This window comes from Hemibagrus wyckioides, linkage group LG28 (assembly GCF_019097595.1).
Source record: "Hemibagrus wyckioides isolate EC202008001 linkage group LG28, SWU_Hwy_1.0, whole genome shotgun sequence".
Taxonomy (NCBI): Eukaryota; Metazoa; Chordata; class Actinopteri; order Siluriformes; family Bagridae; genus Hemibagrus; species Hemibagrus wyckioides.
The window spans coordinates 16,712,709-16,732,286 of record NC_080737.1 but is presented as its reverse complement, the minus strand read 5'-3'; the positions used below and the strand labels follow the sequence as shown (position 1 = coordinate 16,732,286).

The 19,578-nt window shown below is 40.2% G+C and overlaps 1 protein-coding gene across 1 annotated transcript in view; it reads right to left on the bottom strand.

Annotated features, from left to right (window-relative positions):
- Positions 1 to 375: 375 nt before the first annotated feature.
- Positions 376 to 19,578, bottom strand: part of tek (TEK tyrosine kinase, endothelial) — a 28,914-nt gene continuing 9,711 nt past the window's right edge. The window contains exons 2-23 of the mRNA XM_058382554.1: positions 17,072 to 17,368; positions 16,237 to 16,347; positions 15,404 to 15,592; positions 15,180 to 15,311; positions 13,940 to 14,077; positions 13,734 to 13,859; positions 13,498 to 13,643; positions 12,990 to 13,134; positions 12,139 to 12,297; positions 10,917 to 11,051; positions 9,815 to 10,108; positions 8,123 to 8,434; positions 7,906 to 8,039; positions 7,401 to 7,611; positions 5,913 to 6,023; positions 5,541 to 5,731; positions 4,590 to 4,703; positions 4,422 to 4,492; positions 3,740 to 3,780; positions 2,988 to 3,084; positions 1,986 to 2,085; positions 376 to 960 (exon numbers count right to left, since the gene is read on the bottom strand). Of these exons, the coding sequence (XP_058238537.1) occupies positions 886 to 960; positions 1,986 to 2,085; positions 2,988 to 3,084; positions 3,740 to 3,780; positions 4,422 to 4,492; positions 4,590 to 4,703; positions 5,541 to 5,731; positions 5,913 to 6,023; positions 7,401 to 7,611; positions 7,906 to 8,039; positions 8,123 to 8,434; positions 9,815 to 10,108; positions 10,917 to 11,051; positions 12,139 to 12,297; positions 12,990 to 13,134; positions 13,498 to 13,643; positions 13,734 to 13,859; positions 13,940 to 14,077; positions 15,180 to 15,311; positions 15,404 to 15,592; positions 16,237 to 16,347; positions 17,072 to 17,368 (3,329 nt within the window). The 3' untranslated portion in view covers positions 376 to 885. The remainder of the gene's footprint in view (positions 961 to 1,985; positions 2,086 to 2,987; positions 3,085 to 3,739; positions 3,781 to 4,421; positions 4,493 to 4,589; positions 4,704 to 5,540; positions 5,732 to 5,912; positions 6,024 to 7,400; positions 7,612 to 7,905; positions 8,040 to 8,122; positions 8,435 to 9,814; positions 10,109 to 10,916; positions 11,052 to 12,138; positions 12,298 to 12,989; positions 13,135 to 13,497; positions 13,644 to 13,733; positions 13,860 to 13,939; positions 14,078 to 15,179; positions 15,312 to 15,403; positions 15,593 to 16,236; positions 16,348 to 17,071; positions 17,369 to 19,578) is intronic.

The following is a 19,578-nucleotide window of genomic DNA, read 5'->3' as shown; positions in this document are numbered from 1 at the left end:
TCGTTCAGCTCGTATATAATCTATAAATCAGTTGAGCGTGTCGAGCTTCCCTCTGATGTTCCGTGATGTTCTTTATAGCACACAGCCAAACAGTAGCTCTGTGGAAGCCTGTGGGTTTGAACTTCTGACCTTCCGACCTTCCCAGTAACTGCTGAGCTCAGACTAATCGTAGGTTTTATGCTTAATCGGCTAAAATAATTCCCAAAATAATGAGGCACAAATCTAACAGCGCAGTGCGAACGACAATAACAGGAAAGCGTGAAGTAATCTCCTGATATGTTTACGATCCTTGAAGCTATTCTTTTCTCAAGAGTTTTGGATGATTCGATTAATAAAGGTGATTTAATAGGGTTAAATAATAATAAGAAGAAGAGGTGTATATATATAGAAGTTATATTTTTCCAATCTGTATTCACTGAAGTCGCTGTATTTCATAATCCTCTTCCCCAAGCGACAGCATTTCACAACAAGAAGTTTATTGGTCCTTTAAAAAGCTATTGAAAAATTCTCCACCATGTTTACACAATGCCCAATATACAGCAGCCATCAGGTTCAAAATGGCTGCTACGTCCAGCTTAGGATTGTGAACACACATCTACAGTTGGGGCAGTTTTCAGACTGCAGAACAGCACACTCGCTCCATCGAACACTCGCTCTTTCAAACATTTACTCGCTCGCTCAGGATCACGACAACACACACACACACACACACACACGCATGAGAATACACAGCTGTATGATGCGATACTTTGGTAAGTAATCACAATAGCAAAAGAGGAAGACACAATCTGTGCAAAAAGTCCGTGAATCCTGACCGCAGGATCGCATAAAAATTTATGATACATGTCCGAAGTGAACAGCGATGCGGCCGCGCACAAGGCGAAATCAGCCGGCTTCTTCGGCAGAGCAGTCGATTCCAGCGTAGGTGAATTTCTCATACAGCGTCGTGTTCACGTACGTCTGAGAGAGAGAGAGAGAGAGAGGGGACGAATGGGAATCATTAGCTGTAATCGTTTTTTGGAGTTTATTACATATTGCAAATTTTTAGGAAGTTGGGTTCAGAGCACAGCAGAGGGCCTTGATCAAGGGCGCTACAGGGGGTCAGTGCTAGGGTTCAAAGGCCTAACCTTCTGGTCAGTAACTGGATGTGGTAGCTTAGTGGTTAAGGCGTTAGACCACTGCTTGGAAGGTTGTGAGATTGAATCCCAATTCCACCAAGCAGCCACTGCTGGGCCCCTGAGCAAGGCCCTTAACCCTCAGTTGTATAAAATGAGATAAATTGTAAGTCGCTCTGGATAAGGGCGTCTGTCAAATGCCAGAAATGAAATGTAACTCAGAGCCCATGATGATTTACACGCTGAAGAAACTTTCAGTGATGAAAATGAATCATGATTCAGTGATTCGTTTACGCTGAGTCAATTTCCACAAAGCCGGCAAAAACTCCTTCGACCTGACATGGGAAAAGCTGCGAGTGTTTCTCCACTGCGCCTTTAAAAACAAAACACGACCTGATCCACGTAGAAACCAGCGTCTCATGGGGTTCATCTACATTTCTACCAACTTTAGAGACAATTAGACCTGGACCAGGGCATGATTTATTTTCTGATTAATAGCAGAAGCACTGACGGGAGTTTTATCGTTCTTTTTAATTATTTTACCGTGTCCATAGTGACAACTCATTTCTATCAGACGCTCCATACAGGCTCCAACAAGATTATAAGGGGAAATATGTGGTTTTTAATCCAGACAGATGTTTTATATAAAAAGGTGTTTTAAGGAGAGTTTTAGCGATAGTGATACCAAGCTCTAAGTAGAAATGAATAAAAAAAGTGTCATATCAGTAATTCATAATGAATATAATCGCTGGCGGTGGCGTAAGAGGAATAAAACACTTCAAAGCATGCTGTTAAAGATAAATAACCAGCTCGAGATTTCAGTGAATTGGGAAAAAGGCAGTTTTGCTTCGCTGTGTGTCGCTGCGTCACCTTTCTCTCCTCCAGCATGCGGCTGAGCGACACCAGGATCTGAGCGAACGACGGTCTCTCGTAAGGTTTCTCTCTCCAGCACTGCCTCATCAGCTCATAGCTACAATACAACAGATCACACACAGAGCACTGAGTACAGATATATGCTGCAGGAGCAAGTCCTAAAAACCTGGAATTAAAGTGAACAGGTTTTTATGGTTAAATAACATGGTGAAATAAGCTTAAGATCTTTTCACGCTTTGTTCTGTGATATAAAATACATCAGTAAAGCTGTCATGTATCTTGAAAAAGATGGGTCTGATATGAGCAAGTGGCTAACTGATGTCCAGGACGTTAAACCTTCAACACAACGAATAGGAAAAATCTACTACGGCAGCCTGGTTGTGTTTATATTAATAACACACTCTTACACACGTCCAGCTCCGACACAGTGGATCCGTATGAGGGAAAATATTTTTAATAAAAGACTCAAAGCTTAGTGGTGGTGATGTTTAAGTTCGTTTATAGCATCCAAAAGCTTTTTACTTTTGGTGATTGTACACCAGGCATAACATTATGACCACCTGCCTAATCGCGTGTTGGTCTGCCTTTTGCTGCCAAAACAGCCCTGCACTGTGTGTTCTGACCCCTCTCTATCAGGACCAGCATTAACTTCTTCAGCAATTTCAGCAACAGTAGCTCGTCTGTTGGATCGGATCACACGGGCCAGCCTTCGCTCCCCACGTGCATCAATGAGCCTTGGCCACCCATGACCCTGTCGCCGGTTCACCACTGTTCCTTCCTTGGACCACTTTTGATAGATACTGACCACTGCAGACCGGGAACACCCCACAAGAGCTGCAGTTTTGGAGATGCTCTGATCCAGTGGTCTAGTCGCCATCACAATTTGGCCCTTGATGAACTAAACATCACTTATTTATTGAAAGCCATTAGAATAATACGTCCTCTCTGCCGCACCGTATTCGTGTGTTTATGAGGTAAAGGTCTAAAACACACACTCACACTTCGTCATCACAGTTGAGTGGCTTCTCCAGGCGATAACCCTGAGGCAGTTTCTCATAAAGCTCAGCACAGGTCATGCCACAGTACGGCGTCCCGCCTGCAACACAACGGAATCAGTATTAATACAAATATTTATCTTTATCAAGAATACATATGGAAGGAAAAAGAGGTCGTGTTTTTACGGCTGTGTTATACACTATTGGAGGAAAAGTTTGTGCACCCCTAACCATCATACCCCTTTATGACCATACAAGATTTTTCACACAAATTTGGAAAGACACCATTGTATAAGAATGATTTATGTATATGCTGTAGACATTTACATACAATTTCCCTTCATCAGCATGACAATGCCCCTGTGCACAAAGCACACTCCATGAAGACATTTTGATTAGAAGTAAGTCCTGAATCTGGACGTTAAAGATGCATGCATGCACGTAATGACCAGGTGTCCAGAAACCTTTCATACAGTGTATATCATTTCACCAGCGAAGAAATAACACACAACACGGCTGTTATAGGAAAACACTCAACAATGCTGCGATGTGATGTTACTGCTCTGAACCATTAAAAACATTACGTATTAAAGACACGTCTTACTGTTTTGCCCGTTTAAAGTGGCATGATGAAAATTTACAGCTTGGCATGGTACTGAGCTTCCAGAAAGCACAACTAATACAAATCTGTGCAGTTCTTATCAACCTTCACCTTCTGACCAATCAGATTTAAGAATTCAGGATTTGTGAACTCACCTAAACTCACCACCTCCCAGAGCAGCACTCCATACGACCACCTACAGGAGAGACAGAAGTGCTGTAGATATCAGTGATGGGAAGTGCGAATCATTTTACTGACTCTTTGAGAATCTCTTTTGGTCATTTAGCAGTGTATCATCACAGTGTTACGTGTTAATAGCCAATTGCCTCGACACGCCAACGTTGATCACATTTAGAACAACACAGTACTATAAAAGCCAAAGCAAGACTGACCGGAACAAGAACAGAACTCTTTTATATTTCATAAAGTGTTCATTGCACATGTCTTTTAATAAGTTCATGAATATTATACAACATTGCATGAGTATTATTGACTGTAAGATTCTGGAAGTGATCAAGTGATGAACGACTCGGGCCTGAAGACTCGGGAGACGAACGAATCATTTCAGTTTCCGTTACAGACTGCGTAGCCGAAGCATATGAGGCTATCACGTGATGACCGAACGACTCGGGAGATGAACTAATCATGTTTCCCGTACAGAACCTATAGGATGATGTGCATGAGCGGTCAATACAACATGAACGAATCGCTCTCTGAGACGAGTCGTGTTAAGGATTCGTTCAAAACGACACATCACTAGCAGATATTAATCGCTAATTTCATTGACTGAAAACATCATTCTGACTTTCTTTGTTAGAAGGATCTGGAGTTTCTTACACATCACTGTTGGTTGTATAAACGCTGTAGTTGAGAGATTCTATGGCCATCCATCGGACAGGTAACCGGCCCTGTACACACACACACACACACACACACAAACACAATTGGTTGTCTGTTTATCTTTGCAACATATAAGCAATGATTATATGTGTAACAAGACATTACCATGGTCTTCTTCACGTACACTTCTTGACCACGCGAAAGCCCGAAATCTGCGATTTTTGCCACGTAGTTTTCTCCCACCAGGATGTTCCTGGCTGCTAAATCTCTGTGGATGAACTACAAGAAGCAGCGAATTACTCTCAGAATAATATGAAGCGATGCTCTCGCTCTTGCTCTCGGATTTCATCCTGATCTTTCTTCACAGCGCGATCGAAGTAACCGTGATTAACGTAAACGTTTCAGTCGTTTCCGATGAAAATCGGCGTGAGAAATTTCACAGTCTAAGGGCAGAGGTCGTAAACATAGGATTGTAGCTGTAGTGAAAGTGGTGGAACCTTCAGGAAAGAACTGTTCAGAGAGATATGTGTGGAATTTCTTACCTGTGATATTCATATCTCGTAAAACAGAAGCTCTGTGTGAAAAGCGCTGGAGCATTCCTTCAAGCTCACGATATTACATGATTATGTACGTTTGACTTCATGATATATTTTTATGTGGAGTTTTTAAAAATGTTGAAGAATATTTCCCGGCACTGTTTGTACTTCAGTCTCCAGAGTGGAGGTTAATATGAAGCTCATATGAAAGTAGACCCTCGGGACTTTAAGAAATTTGTAGCGTTTCAGAAGTGTTTGTTTTTCCCTAGCATACTGGATTGATAGAAAACCTCCAAAACTCTTATTTTTTTCCACACAAATGTTTCTATCTGCAAAGCAAATGTTGATATTAAACCCATTTCCTCTCTCTGGGATGCTCCGAGTGCTTGATCCTAACAGCTACAGTTTGAAGGTGTTAATTTTATCCAGTAAAATTCTGCGTGAGGTTATCCAACAAGGGAAAAACACACTGAAAGCCAACAGACTCGTTTTAGATCAGACTCACAGCCAGAAAAATCAATCATTTGTTGATACTGATTAAAATAGTCAGAGGATTTTCCGAGACATCTGGATTACTGACCTGTTTCTGGCTCAGGTAGTCCATGCCTCGGGCCACGTCGGCGGCGAAGTGTAGCAGCTGCTGCGAGGACAGCGTGGAGGCCGTGCTGTTGGCGATAGCGAAGGCCGGGTCCGTTTCCAGCACGCGACTTTTCCTCAGGAAATCTAACAGGTTACCATGAGGAGCGTACTCGATAGCCAGGTACAAATATCCTGAAAGAGACGCTGTGGTTAATCTTCATCAGCTTTGAGGTAATTCTTCATTTCATGATTCAAACTACAACCCCGGGCTTTAGTTGTGGATCAGTCAGGGCAAGAGAAGAACTGACGGGAAGAGGAAAAAATTGGGAAAGGGAATAGCGCTTGGACAGTGAAAAGTGATACGGATACACACCTCGGTGCTCGCAGGCTCCCAGCAGGTTAATGATGTTAGGGTGATGACCGAGTTTACACAGCACCTCCAGCTCACCCGCAAAGTCCCTGTGATCATCTTTAGACGCGTATTCTGAGAAGCAAAACTTATGAGTAAGTATTATATAACAAAAACACGTCACAAAAAATACAGTGGAACCTCAGCATTGGTATTTTATTCTTAAGGCGAAAGTTTGTATTGCGTAACATAAGAAATAATGTAAATGCGGATAATCCGTTCCAGCCGCCCAAAAATATGACCGATACGAAGCGTATGTAAACTGTACGGCTGCTCACAAAGAACTGACCCATTCCTTGGCCAAGTAGTCCATGTCAAGGGTCCTCACAGGAAGTCGTGCCACCAAGCTTGGGCTAAAAATAGAACAGACCACCCACGCCACCGATCTGTCAACAAAATAACGCCCGAAAAATCACCTAGCTTTTGAACGCATGATGAAGGCAACGTTGGTATCTTTCAAAACAGCTTTCACTGACTGAAAAAAAATTCATAAACTCGATTCGGTTGGCTTGGCTTTCCACTGACGCAAGTTCTGAACGGCTCCCGGACGCACGAGCGACTTAGCCGGCGTCCGGTTCGGTTCGTATGCCAAAAATGCTTCGGATGCCGATGCAAATTTCTTGCAAAATTTCATTTCTTAAGGCGAAATTTCGCAAGGGAGGACATTCATATGCGGAGGTTCCACTGTACACTCTCTTTGGAGAACGGATTCCTTTCAGAAAGCATGGCCAGTTTCACTCTCACAGACGGCTGTGGCATCATCAGGATATAAACTTGCAACACATTTTTATTAAAAAATTTCTCAACAGCTTGAAATGAAAGGGGGTGAAGACATCGCATAAAAACACTGCAGTGAACACAGCCCATAACTGGCTCTGAATAATATTCTCTCTCTAAACAAAGTCAGAATGGAGTGATGATCTGTATCTGACATTTTATTATAGATAGATAGATAGATAGATAGATAGATAGATAGATAGATAGATAGATAGATAGATAGATAGATAGATAGATAGATAGATACTTGTTCAATTAACAAGTAAATAAACACAGTTAAATAAATCATATGTCACTGTGGCTGAATAAAATAAAAATAAAATAAAATAAAATAAAATTTGTGTTTGGGTAAAAAAGGTAAAAAAAAAAGTATTAAACATATATTTAAAATAATAATATTGAAAATGGAAAAAAAACATGCTTTGTCATATTCACTTTTACAAAACATAAATAGAGTTCCACATAATTATTTCTAAAAATGTATTAAAATAAAACATCATTTCCTCTCATGTTTATTTGGAATGCTTAACCCCACATTGGTTTCAGTCTCACCCTAATCACAGCTACATCCATCTGCTTCCTTTATTCCCAAATAGAAACAATTAACAGTTATTAAATTAAAACAGGTCAAAAGTAAAAACACTTGAGAGCATTAAAGAGCACTACGCTCCTGACCTTTCATCCTTTTGATAGCGGCGTCCATCCTCAGGCCGTCCTTCTTGATGCGAGCTTTAAGCACCTGGCCGAAGTTCCCCTCTCCGATCACATCCTGGAACTTGATGTCGCTCCACTCCAGCATGGGGTAAGACACGGCCTGCGTCGAGTTCGACACTTTCTTGTGAGTGTTTAAAGACCCCGAGCTGAACTGGACCACGGGTTCTTCTCTCTGAGAGACGAGAGACACCGCATTTAGAGACAAAGCGGCTGTGCGGTCGATTAGGAAGGCTGTGAGTTCGGATCTGAAATACTGTATGGCTGATATTGAGTTTGAACACACACACACACTTCCAGTTTTCTGTACATTTCCATGAATTTAACTCCAGCTATAACATCTTGGTCAATGTAAGATTTGTTACTCAGCAATAAAAGCGTAACTAGTTTTCTGACCTCCTCCACACACACACACACAAACACACACACACACGTACACACACACACACACACATACACACACACACACCATGCGTCTCTGAAAGTTGGCTCTCTTGAGCTGCAGCACGATGCAGAAGGCCAGCAGGATGGTGAGGCAGGTCATTCCAGCAGAACCCAGAATGGCATAAAACAGCATGTTTCCATCCACTCTGTTGTACCAGCCTGAGACACAGAACACATAACGCCGCTTTAAAGAAAACCGCTGTGTGTGAGAGAAAGTATGTGTGTGTGTTTGTAGGACTCACGCATGCTCTCATGAAACGCTTGTGTCCTCACGGAGACTTGCTCCTTCTTCGTGCTCTCCCCCATGTTGTTAATAGTCCAGAGCTTCAGCAGATACTCAGTGTCAGCCCTCAGACCCCTCAGCATGAAGTGCATGGAATTCTGGGACGGCTGCACCCCCAGATCCACCAGCTGGCTGTACGCCGCCTCCTCAGCCTCCTGGTAGCGAATGATCACCTTGGAGATGGAGTGACCCTCGGTGATGGACCAGCTCAGGATGGCTGAGGAGTCGGTGATGTTGGAGGCGGAGACGTCGGACGGAGCAGGGGGAAGTTCTGAGAGAAAAAGGGGGAGGAGTTTGGAGAGAAAAGATGTTCTGGGTGATCCTAGATCCTTTAAAGAGGATGTTATATACATTACTTCAGAAATATCAAAAATAAAGTCCTAAATGATGCTCTGATTGATGGAAATGCTTCTTCGGATGTCCCTGTGGGAAAAATCTCTAGAGGAATTCTGCAAATGTTTTCCGATGAGAAAATGTTCCAAGCAGATCATTTTTAGGACGGTGAGAACTCTAATTGTTCAGTGAATCCTTAAAGAACCCTAAAGAAAACCCCTTTTGTATATACTGTATATATGGTACAAAATTATTGCACAGGATTTTCTTTTTATTATTTAATGCAACTCAATAAAGTTCGGTTCAACTGTGCTGGTATTTGGTACACACACACACACACACACACACACATACACACACATACACACACATACACTCATCCCACTCTCCCCATTCACTAATGGAGAAGTATTCACTCACAAACCTGATGTATTTCATTACTGCTTTTGAATTTTGGATAGATTTTTGTTTATTTTACTTTACTTTAATAATACTTTACTTTACTTTTATAATACTTTACAATTTGTACTGAAAATGTTTAAGAAATTTACTAAAATAATTTCCATTTTAAATTTTTTTATTATAATATATATATATATTTAAATATTAATACATATTTTTATCTTATTTATTTATTTATTTATTTATTTAATCTGAAGACACTGCATAACTGGTTTCGAATTATATTCTGTATCTGATGCCAATATGAAATTTTATTATAGACAGACAAATAGATAGATAGATAGATAGATAGATAGATAGATAGATAGATAGATAGATAGATAGAGAATGTTTAAGGAATATAAAACATCTTTATTATAATTTTTATTATAATATATTTTAAACATATTTTAATTCAATTAAATTGAATTATTTTAATTTAATGTAATTTAATTTATTTTAATTTAATGTTATTTAATTTAATTTAATTTTTATTTTATATTACTTTATATTATTATTATTTTTTTATTTTTTTATTTATTTATTTATTTATTTTATTATTTAATATGAAGACTCTGCATAAAAACATTAGTGGACATTAGTGTCATTATTACATTAACAGCATATATTATTAACTCTATTATTCCTTTACAGCTGGCTAATAATTGGAAAATTGATTCCAGATGTTAAATGAAATCATGTAGACAAAAGTTAACACAGTATTCGAGGTCTTAAATCTCCGAGCCCGTCTTGTGTCTGATTGGTTCATCATTTCACAGGATCTAGTGCCTCCTCCATCCTTACACCAAAGCAAAATGTCTCTATATTATATCTTTACATCTATTACACGTTGATTCTCACTGAGCCGCTAATTTACCATCGCTGAGGGTCCAGGCGGTGACCGTGGGACAGATCTGGTCGGCTGTCCTGCTGCTCAGACTGACCCTGCACTTGTACTTGTGTCTGGGTTTCAGTCCGTGGAGCTGAGTGCCGGTGGAGTTTAGAGGCAGGTTGAAGGGCTGTGGGGTGTTCACGCTCTCCGCCTCGTCACACACCACGTTATAACACCAGTCGTCTTTAGCCATATCCGTGACTGGGGCAGAATCCCAGGACAGGATCAGAGAGGTCTGATTCAGCGGGGTCAGTTTCAGCCCTGTAGGGAGGGTCACATCTGCAGGACAGAGAGAAATGAGTCTCGATGTGGATTTACATGAAACATCACACTGGAAATAAATCTACACCTGTTTAATGATCATGTTAAATAATTAAATATGAAATAAATATACTAAATAAAATATTTCTTTATGATATAATACTGATTTTAATAAAGAAATAAAATCAGTACCAGAAGGCTATGCTGGAGAGATGCAGATATACGCATAATTAATATAAAAAAAGAAAAATATAAAATGGTTAATGGTTAATAAAAGTGTGTAATACAAACCGATTTGTAATTACTTTCTTTTCTTAATCTTTAAAAAATTAGCTAAACTTTTTTAAGATAAATTGATACGATATTAATATTTATCAGTGTTACTTACTCTACTACTTCACTTACTTTCTCGTTTTCTTGCAAAACTAGCGAGTTTTCATGTGAGCACAAAATAATGTTCAGTTTTCACAATATTATTAATTAATTAATTTGTTTGTTTGTTTGTTTCGCAAGGCTGTGTATTACTTCACGTAATTTTATTATTATTTAATATTGGCTCTGGGTATATATTAATGTACAGTTTTAATGTATATTTCAATTAATTATTTAACTATATATAGATTTTTGTAACTGATAACATTATTTATATATATATATATATATGTATGTATTTATTTATTCATCTATTTATTTATTTATTTATTTATTTAAAGTTAGCTAGCTTTTATTCACCTTTGGGCAACATGTCAAAGAAGTGATGTTTCTCTCTCTCTCTCTCTCTCTCTCTCTCTCTCTGTGTGTGTGTGTGTGTGTGTGTGTGTGTTACCAAGCTTCTGTGTATAGAAGATCGCCCGAGGTCCTGGATGTCCAGTCCCTCCAGGTCCTTCTCGACTTAACTGCACATGTGCAATGTACTGAGTCATGGGGTAGAGATTCTCCAGTTTCACCTGAGAACCAATCACTTCACACACACACACACATACACACACTTCACTTCACATACACTAATCATTCCATTCAACACACAATTATGCACACGTGTACACTATGGTCAAGAATTTGTGTATTGAGACTTATTTACTGCTGGAATAAGCTCCACTTTTCTGGGAAGGTTTGTTCACTAGATGTTGGATTGTGGTTGTGGGGATGAAGACCAAGGAGATGGTGGAGGACTAAGACTTTGACTGATACCATAAACATCATGGGTGAGGAGGTTGGAATTGTTGACAGCTACAAGTATTTGGGTGTACGCTTAAACAACAGACTGGACTGGAGGACCCACACTGACACTGCATACAAGAAGGGAGCGAGCAGACTGAGGAAGCTCTTCAGATCTTTCAATGTATGTAACAAGATGCTGGAGATCTTCTACCAGTCTGTAATGGCCAGTGATGTTTACTGTGTTGTGGTCTGCTTCAGCGCCAGGGATACCAGCACGATTAATGAGCTAATTCGAAAATCAGTGGACACTGGGGGCGTTTGTCATGCTGGAACATGTCTGTGTCTCGTATTTTCATTGAAGGGAAACTGTACTGTGTGATTCTAAACTCCTTTGAGGAAACCGTTACGTGTGTGATGGACAGGAGTGCACAAACCTTTGACCCTATACTGTATATACAAACATACATAACTATTCCTACAGATCTGACTGAAAAAACAATCTAGAGAACTGAACAAAAGACTAAACAGTTCCTGAATAAGGAAAACCACTGGAGGAGCAGTTGTCCAACAAAAGCACCGTCACAGAAAAGTGACATCATTCACATTGTTCTTCGGGGGCCGTTATTTATTTTGGATCTGAGAGTGATCAGAAACTTTTAGTTCATCAGATAGATATTTTTAAAACATTGTTTTGAATCCTGGACACAATAGAAATCAGTCCTAACGCGTGAGCTTTGCCGATTGACCTCTGACCCGTGGCATGAAATATTCCAGGGAGGGAACAGGGTATGAAGGGATTTACTGTTTGTTATAGAGACGGACGAAATAACATGAAACAAATAACATTTACATAAAAACTGATTAAAAACTGAAATAAAGGCTGATACCTTCCACCGTCTCCCACTTGGACGCATTGGCCTGCTTGTAGGTCAGCTTGACCGAAGTGACAGGTCCATCCCCGGTGTACAGATCCTTATTGACCTGCACTACCAGATGGTACGGCCCACTGTTGTTTAGAGAAGGGGGGTTCTGAGGCTGTGGAGGAACTGAAACACAAAGGAACATCAGGTTGGTGACCTCTGAGCTCAGAGCGGTTATCTCGTCCTGTTGAGCAACACTTCATTAACTTCATTAACGTCATCCGCAACAAAAAGATCGAGTCTGAGATCTGTCCGTCATCCAGAAGCTCCGTCTGGAGCCCGGAGCCTGGCGCCTTGCTTATTGGAGGAGATTTGGTTAAAAATATGGAAGAATTTCAACACGATGATAAGGAGATAAGAAGAGAGCTTTAGTCTTGTTTAAGCCGTGCAGTTTCACTGAAGAGGAAGTTTTTTTGGCTTAAACTAGTTGAAAGAAAAACGCTGTAAGAAATACTTTTAAGTGAAAGGTTCATAAGAAAAAGAAAACATCGATTTTTAAAAAAATGTTAACGAGAAAAAGAAATCAATTACTGTGATGGATTTTCACAAAATAATCAACAAAAATACAGGTAATAAATTTGGGTTTATCAACTTAATTTTATTCACTAAAACTAGACTAATGTTTTAGTTTTACCCAAAAAAGACAAGTAAAAGATGCTTTAATTAAGTATTAGCTAAAAGTTGTGTACTCTAAAAAAAAAAAAAAAAAAAAAAGATCTGATGTGATTTGGCCTCTAAGCTCAGTCTGGACATTGTAGAAAACTGAACACAATCCAGTAAAGGGTCTCCATGATGAGCTCAGATCAGTGAATTCTCACCTTTCACTCTGACACTGAAGGTTTTCTCCACCTGAACGCCGGTGGTCTTCACCTGACACGCCCAGCGGCCATCATCAGCCTTCGTAATCCCGTCCACCCTGAACATGGACGTACTCTGGTTATCCACTGTCTCCGTGTCCACGGCCTGGTCCGACATGAACACAAAGACAGGAAAAGTCTGTATGGAAAGCTTCTAAGAGAAACCAAGCAAAAACAAGGAACCAGATCTCCTGATCGACAGAGACGCCAGAGGTTCCTTGTTTTTGCTTGGTTTCTCCTAAACTCTGCACTGTCTGAACACATGACCTACAACACTTTCAACCTAAAGACATGTTTGACGGCTAGCTAACACGACTAGCCCACTGTTTAGCAGCGTAGCATGTTGATACGTTGGACTTGATTCATTTTAAATCTGGAAAAAGTGATTTGAGGAAAAGTTTACGTTAAGAAAATAAATAGAAATAAATAGAAAAAGTTCTGTCTTTGATCGATTCTAAGCAGATCTTACGTATACGATGTTCTTGTCTGGTCTGAGCAGGATGATTTCTCCATGTAAAGGCGCCGGCTGGCCGGAGACAGAGCAGTTCAGGGTGTACGATGCTCCAGAGTTCAGCTCCGTATTTCTCAGACTGCTGACGATGACTGGAGCTTTATCTATCAGGAAGCGTCGAGTATGAAAATTTTCCTTCTCATGTAGCACTACATTCACTGTGTTATACAAACATTAATGATTTCTACTCTTGCCTTCTTTCTCACATCGAGCGCCATGTCTTCCAGGACACACACACCCTCTGAAACGGTCACACGTCCCGCCCGTGTCACACTCACACTTCAGTTTGCAGCCGGCGCCGTAGAATCCTGATGAACATGCTGCAGACGTGAACAGTGTGAAGTTTAGATATCTAATCAGGAGCGTCTAATCAGAAGGAAAAAAAATAAATTGTTCTTACACTCGCTGCAGTTCAGACCTCTCCACCCCGAGGCACACGAGCAGCCGTACGGGTCTCTGAGGCAGAACACCAGAGAGCGACACTTTCCATCTAAACAGCGCTCCTTACACGTCTTCCCAAAGCGGCCTTCACCACACACTGCACACATAAAGATATATCACATTACATCAGAGCTGGATCATGGTAATAATTTACTAACATCATAACATGAATTTATTTGGTTCTGGAGGCGAGTTCTTAAGGCGAAAATTTGTACTGCGAAACGAATATTCTCATAAGAAATATCCAACATGACCGATGCGTAGCGTCTGTAAACTGTACGGCTGCTTACAAAGAACTGACCCAAGCCAAGCATTCCATGTCAAGGCTCCTCACAGGAAGTCGTGCCACTAAGCTTGGGCTAAAAATAGAACAGACCGCCCACGCCACCGATCTGTCAGCAAAAAAACGCCTAAAAATTACCTAGCATGCTAAAGGCAATGTGGGTATCGTGGGTTGAATCTTTCAAAACAGCTTTTTTCCATTATTGTTCCTGAGTAAAATCTTAAAAAGTCTATCATCTTAAATAATTCACTGGAAATTTCTATAGTTTCTATATACTGTATATGCCGCATTATTTAATTCAAAAAATGCAATACATTTCTGCCAGGAGTCTCCAGCATCTGGGCTTTTTAGTGCTTGGAAAATTTGGAAAAGTTTTCCATCAATGCCATCGTCTCTAGGACAGACCTCCTGCTTTCTTTGCCTGTAACATTGTCTGTTCTTTATCATTCAATCCAATTTGATTTGTACAGCGCTTTTAACAATGAGCGATGAACAACGTCAGCTTAAGAGAAATATCCAAATTCAGAAGCAAAAAATTGAACAGTTTTAACGTAGATGAATCCATTATTTGTATTATTTATCTCTTTCTTTAGAAGGCTTTTGAAAGAACGACGCTGCTATACCTGTAACTGTAACATTCAGTTACTACCCCATCGACATCATTAAATCATCGATTAATTTTTGCTATAAGAGGATATGAAACACTTCAGGATGTATATTAAAATCATGGCCAGCTCCAGATAGGAATTTAACAGAGTAGACTGTAAAATATATATATATATACAAGTGTAAAGCCTTGGTAACTGAAATATTTAAGAAGGTGTAGATATACAGTATATTGCACATGCACATTAGACGTATTGTATAAAGTGACAGTTTCCAGTTTAGTAAATGTGTGGTGTATTTACAGTGTTACCTGTCTCACAGGTGGGACCCTTAAAGCCAGGGGGGCAGATGCACTCTCCTGTTTTATCATCACACACACCTCCGTTAGTGCAGACTGGGCAGAGCTTACTGCAGTCAGAACCCCACCTGCCTGCCTGACAGCCTGAAAACACACACACACACACACAGAGGGTGTTAAATGCAGGATTTTACCATTATACGCTACAGAAAGTTCTAGATGCGTGAAGCACTGACTCCGGACGATGAGGTGAGTGATGGCGGAGGTGGGTGGGCCTTCTGACATGTAGCGAATGGTGTAAAGTCCTGCGTGTGAACTCTTCACGTCGCTGATAAGGTAGGGAACTGAATCCGTGATGTCCCCTTTGGGTACGGAGTGAGCGAAAGCCGAGTCTTTGTTCCCGGCATTCTTGAAGGATTGCAGCACTGTCAAATAAACGAGAGGAATATATTAAATTAAATGCTCGTTTAGATGGCAGGGCAAATCTGATTCATTTATTAGAACCCAACAAATCAGATCAGACTCTAATTCAATTTGTTCACATAAACATGGAAGTGTGTAAACTCTGGAGTGAGGCACTGAGATAACTACCAGCATGGAGATCTCAATAGGGATTAAAGACAAAATAGAAGTTTTTTTAAAACTCCTCCAGGTCAGGGTTATCAGATTCAGCAAGTACCTTACAACGGTCTTTGGATTGTCCATCTTGGGGAATCCTTAAATATTCTATATAGAGTGTTTTCTTGGAAGAAAATCTTTAGAAAATCTCCCAGAGAACTCATAATAAGATATGTGTCTAGATAATTATAATACAAACTCACTACTTCATTTTTATCAAGTAATAATCAGGAAATTATTTTCTTTTTAGTACCAAGGACATGTTTTTTCTTTCATTTGGTGTCCCTTTTGCAATAGCATATATATATATATATATAAATGGACATCCAGGATTTAGACTTTAATCATATTTCTGGATAAAGAGTCTTATTTAAAAGTGTAAAAAGTCATTTCTTTTCTTGTCATGAATTGAAATCTGCTCAAATCTGTTCAAACGTAATTGGACACGTACCCTCCTTATAGATGATCGTGTCTTCTTCTGCCACTTTTTTCCTGGTGTACGAGATGGTCACGTTATCTCCGATGCTGGCGGTCACCGTCAGAGCCTCGGGAAGAAACGATGCTGAAAGATTTAACGGGTTAAACGTTTCTGAACATGCCACAGCGCCTCCCATTAGAATAAAACGGAAAGATCGCTCGAATAAACAAACCAACGCGATGCTTTCAGCAGGGCCAAGAATGACTACACAATAAGGTGCATTTTGCCAGGAAATCCAAACCTACTGAATGACAGATTTCATAAACCAACCCCCTGGTCAGAGATGTTCTCATAGATGCCACGAGGGGCTAAGAAAAACAAATTGGATCAGGAATACTCCAGCGCTCCAAATTGGGCAATTTAGGAACATGATGTTGGACGTTAACCAAAGATTGCATATTTGTTTTTTGATGCTTGCCCCTTAGCACATTCCAGTTTTAGGAGAAAAAAAGAAAACGCTGGAAATGTTGAACAGCGCTTATTTGTGGACAAGCTGGTGATACTTGGTTTATAGAAGAAAACTAAATATGGAATTGGTTTCGATTGGTACTTGCTATCATTATTTGGATCCCTCAGATTTCTTCATCTGAAATCATTCATGTGGATTCATGAGCTACACACACATTCAGCTAAACAAAATCTTTGCTTATTTGGTTTGTTACTGCTGCACTTTCACCCCATTTTTTTCCAGATCACGTCCACCTAAATAAACTTATAGTGACGTCAATCGTTCCACTCACAAACGTCGTTGCATTCATTCACATCGACCTCTTTGCTTGAGGTCTATCAAGCTCACAAGCGTACTCACCTTCGTTTAGCATTTTGTACGTGTACACCTTGCCGCCGTCTGAGTTTTTAATCTCGCAAAAGAAAGCCCCGAATATGCCGCTACGCATCTTCCAGGACACTCTGGCTGCAGACCGGTATGTACTCTCTGCGGTGGCGAGTAGGTTTTGCTGAGGCAGAGGAAACTCATGGCCCAGAGAGAGCGAGGACAGACCGTGGGACATCCAGTCGTTGCTCACACACAGAAGAGACGCGTCTGCTGAGGACACTACGGGATCTGGGTTTATCAGCGTCACGTCTGAGATGTCCAGAGCGCTGCCTGAGACACAGTTAATGATGCAGATGTTTATATCACAGTGCTGTTCAATTTTTGAGTCAGATTCACAAACAAGCTAACAGCTAAACAAGGTCAGATGTATATCGGTTGATTATTCGTAGCACTACGGCTTCAGGCACTTCAGCTTCAGATGATTTATCTCCACGTCTTAAGCGCTGTTGTAATGACTTTGGCATCTTAACTAGTAAACCCAAATCAGCAAATTAAGGACACCAAATATATCTGACTGACATCTAAACTATTCCTTTAAACACCATTCCAACTTTCCAGGTTTAAAATTGACGGTACATTGGGTAAAGCCACAAATCTGAATATTCGTTGCCAGGGCGAAGGCATCCAGAGGAAATAAAGATTCCTGGGAAGGATCATGGGTCATATCTATGGAATAGTGGGCAGTAAAGCACTAAGTTTATCTGATTTATCGACTCCATGAACCACATGCAAACCCCCAGGCGACTCACTGCGGTCTGGCAACTGATAAGGCGTTATAAAAGCCTCTTGAACCACAACCACAGGCCAAATCCTGGAGGTATAATCAGGGCTCGGGTTCGCCCACGGCACTAACTCTTAAAGCTCCGGTAAAGAATTGAAATAATTGATTATTACAGCCAAAAAAGATAGAAAACTTCAATGTAATGCTAAAGTCTACAGTGTGTTACCGAGGCAGCTGTTTATTTGTCTTTATTCAGATCATCGCATCTAAGAGGATATTATTTTATAAAATATTAAATGGGATTGTGAGGCTTGGGAATGTTATATGAAGTAAGTACACAGAGACTTGGTCATGGACTGGTCATAAATTTCATTTAGGGTGAGAACGATTTCCATTACTTCTTGGTTATAAGCCTGAAAGATGAAGCAAAAGTCAGAGAAACTGGCTGAAGTTTATATAATTGAATATATTTCTGTTGGATTATTCCTTCTCTCAAAATGGGTTCTGAGAAATCCCGAGGGGTCCTGATTATTTTTTCACTTTTGTTACAGTAGCAGAAATCACAACCCAAAATTAACAAATCTTAAAAATGTTCAGTTGGCTCATTTAATCGAACGGATGTGATCCACACCCTGATATATCAGCGGAAAGTTCAGGAATAAAACAGATTTATGGCTCTAATGGATAGACAAAGTGCTCTTCCAAATATTTAACTACTACTACGTTTCCAAATCTGCACTGAGCATGTAATGGAATTGATTTTCCAGTTAAAGAATCATCGAGAAACCTGCTTTAACGGATCGGTATGTCGATTGCTGGATCCTTGGAATGTTTGGCTCATTCCAGTCGTCCCCACTGGGCTGGTGTCTAAACTGAAAGAAAAGGTTCTGCACAATTTGACCTACAGCTGAGTTATAGATTTCCTAACAGGATGGAGATTAACAGTGAAAAGAGGATTGCGTTACTGTTCTTCTCTTGGGGGTTGGACTGAAGGCACCTCAGCAGCTTTCCTATTTAAACCCTACTGTGTAGCATGCCATAGATTCAACAGCTTTAGCGTTACTGAAGTAAGCCATGTTCTGGAAGTTTAATCACAAGAAAATCTAATGTCTAGTATAATAAATGGTTCTTTTATCCACAACAGAGACTTTCTTTGTCCCAAAAATACAACAACAGAAAGGCAGAATCGCTAATGAAAGAATATAGATGTTAACAAAGTGACATAAACAGTATACACAAATCTTTACATCACTACATCAGGGTTTAGCTGTGAGTTCAGTAACTGTGTTATGACACACCGTACCTTCCTTTTCCAGTTTAAGACACACCAAGCGATCATCAGCAGTTACACAAGCGCCACTTAGACGCCTTGGCACTCCCAACTCCTTGTCCTCTCTATCGTAATGCACACACTCCACATTGGAGCTACAGGAAATGGGGTCAGCCAACAACGTACAAAAAAAAGAAAAAGAAATCTATAATAATAACAACACTAATCAGAAAGTCTTTTGCTGTGTGCCTATTAAAAGTAAACTTTCTCCACCTATTCCAGAATCCACTGGGTACATAGGAAACACATTCTCCCAATATCAGACTCCATAATCAGACGCAGCTTTGATCTGTTTTGATGTTGTTAGGCTGAGCAAACACACTGAGCAATAAGGCTGAGCAATAAATCCACTTCCTTAGACGACTGGTTGGGGTTGAGTACGGCTTGAGTATTAGTTATAGAGTACTGCACGTTGAGTATAGCTTACTG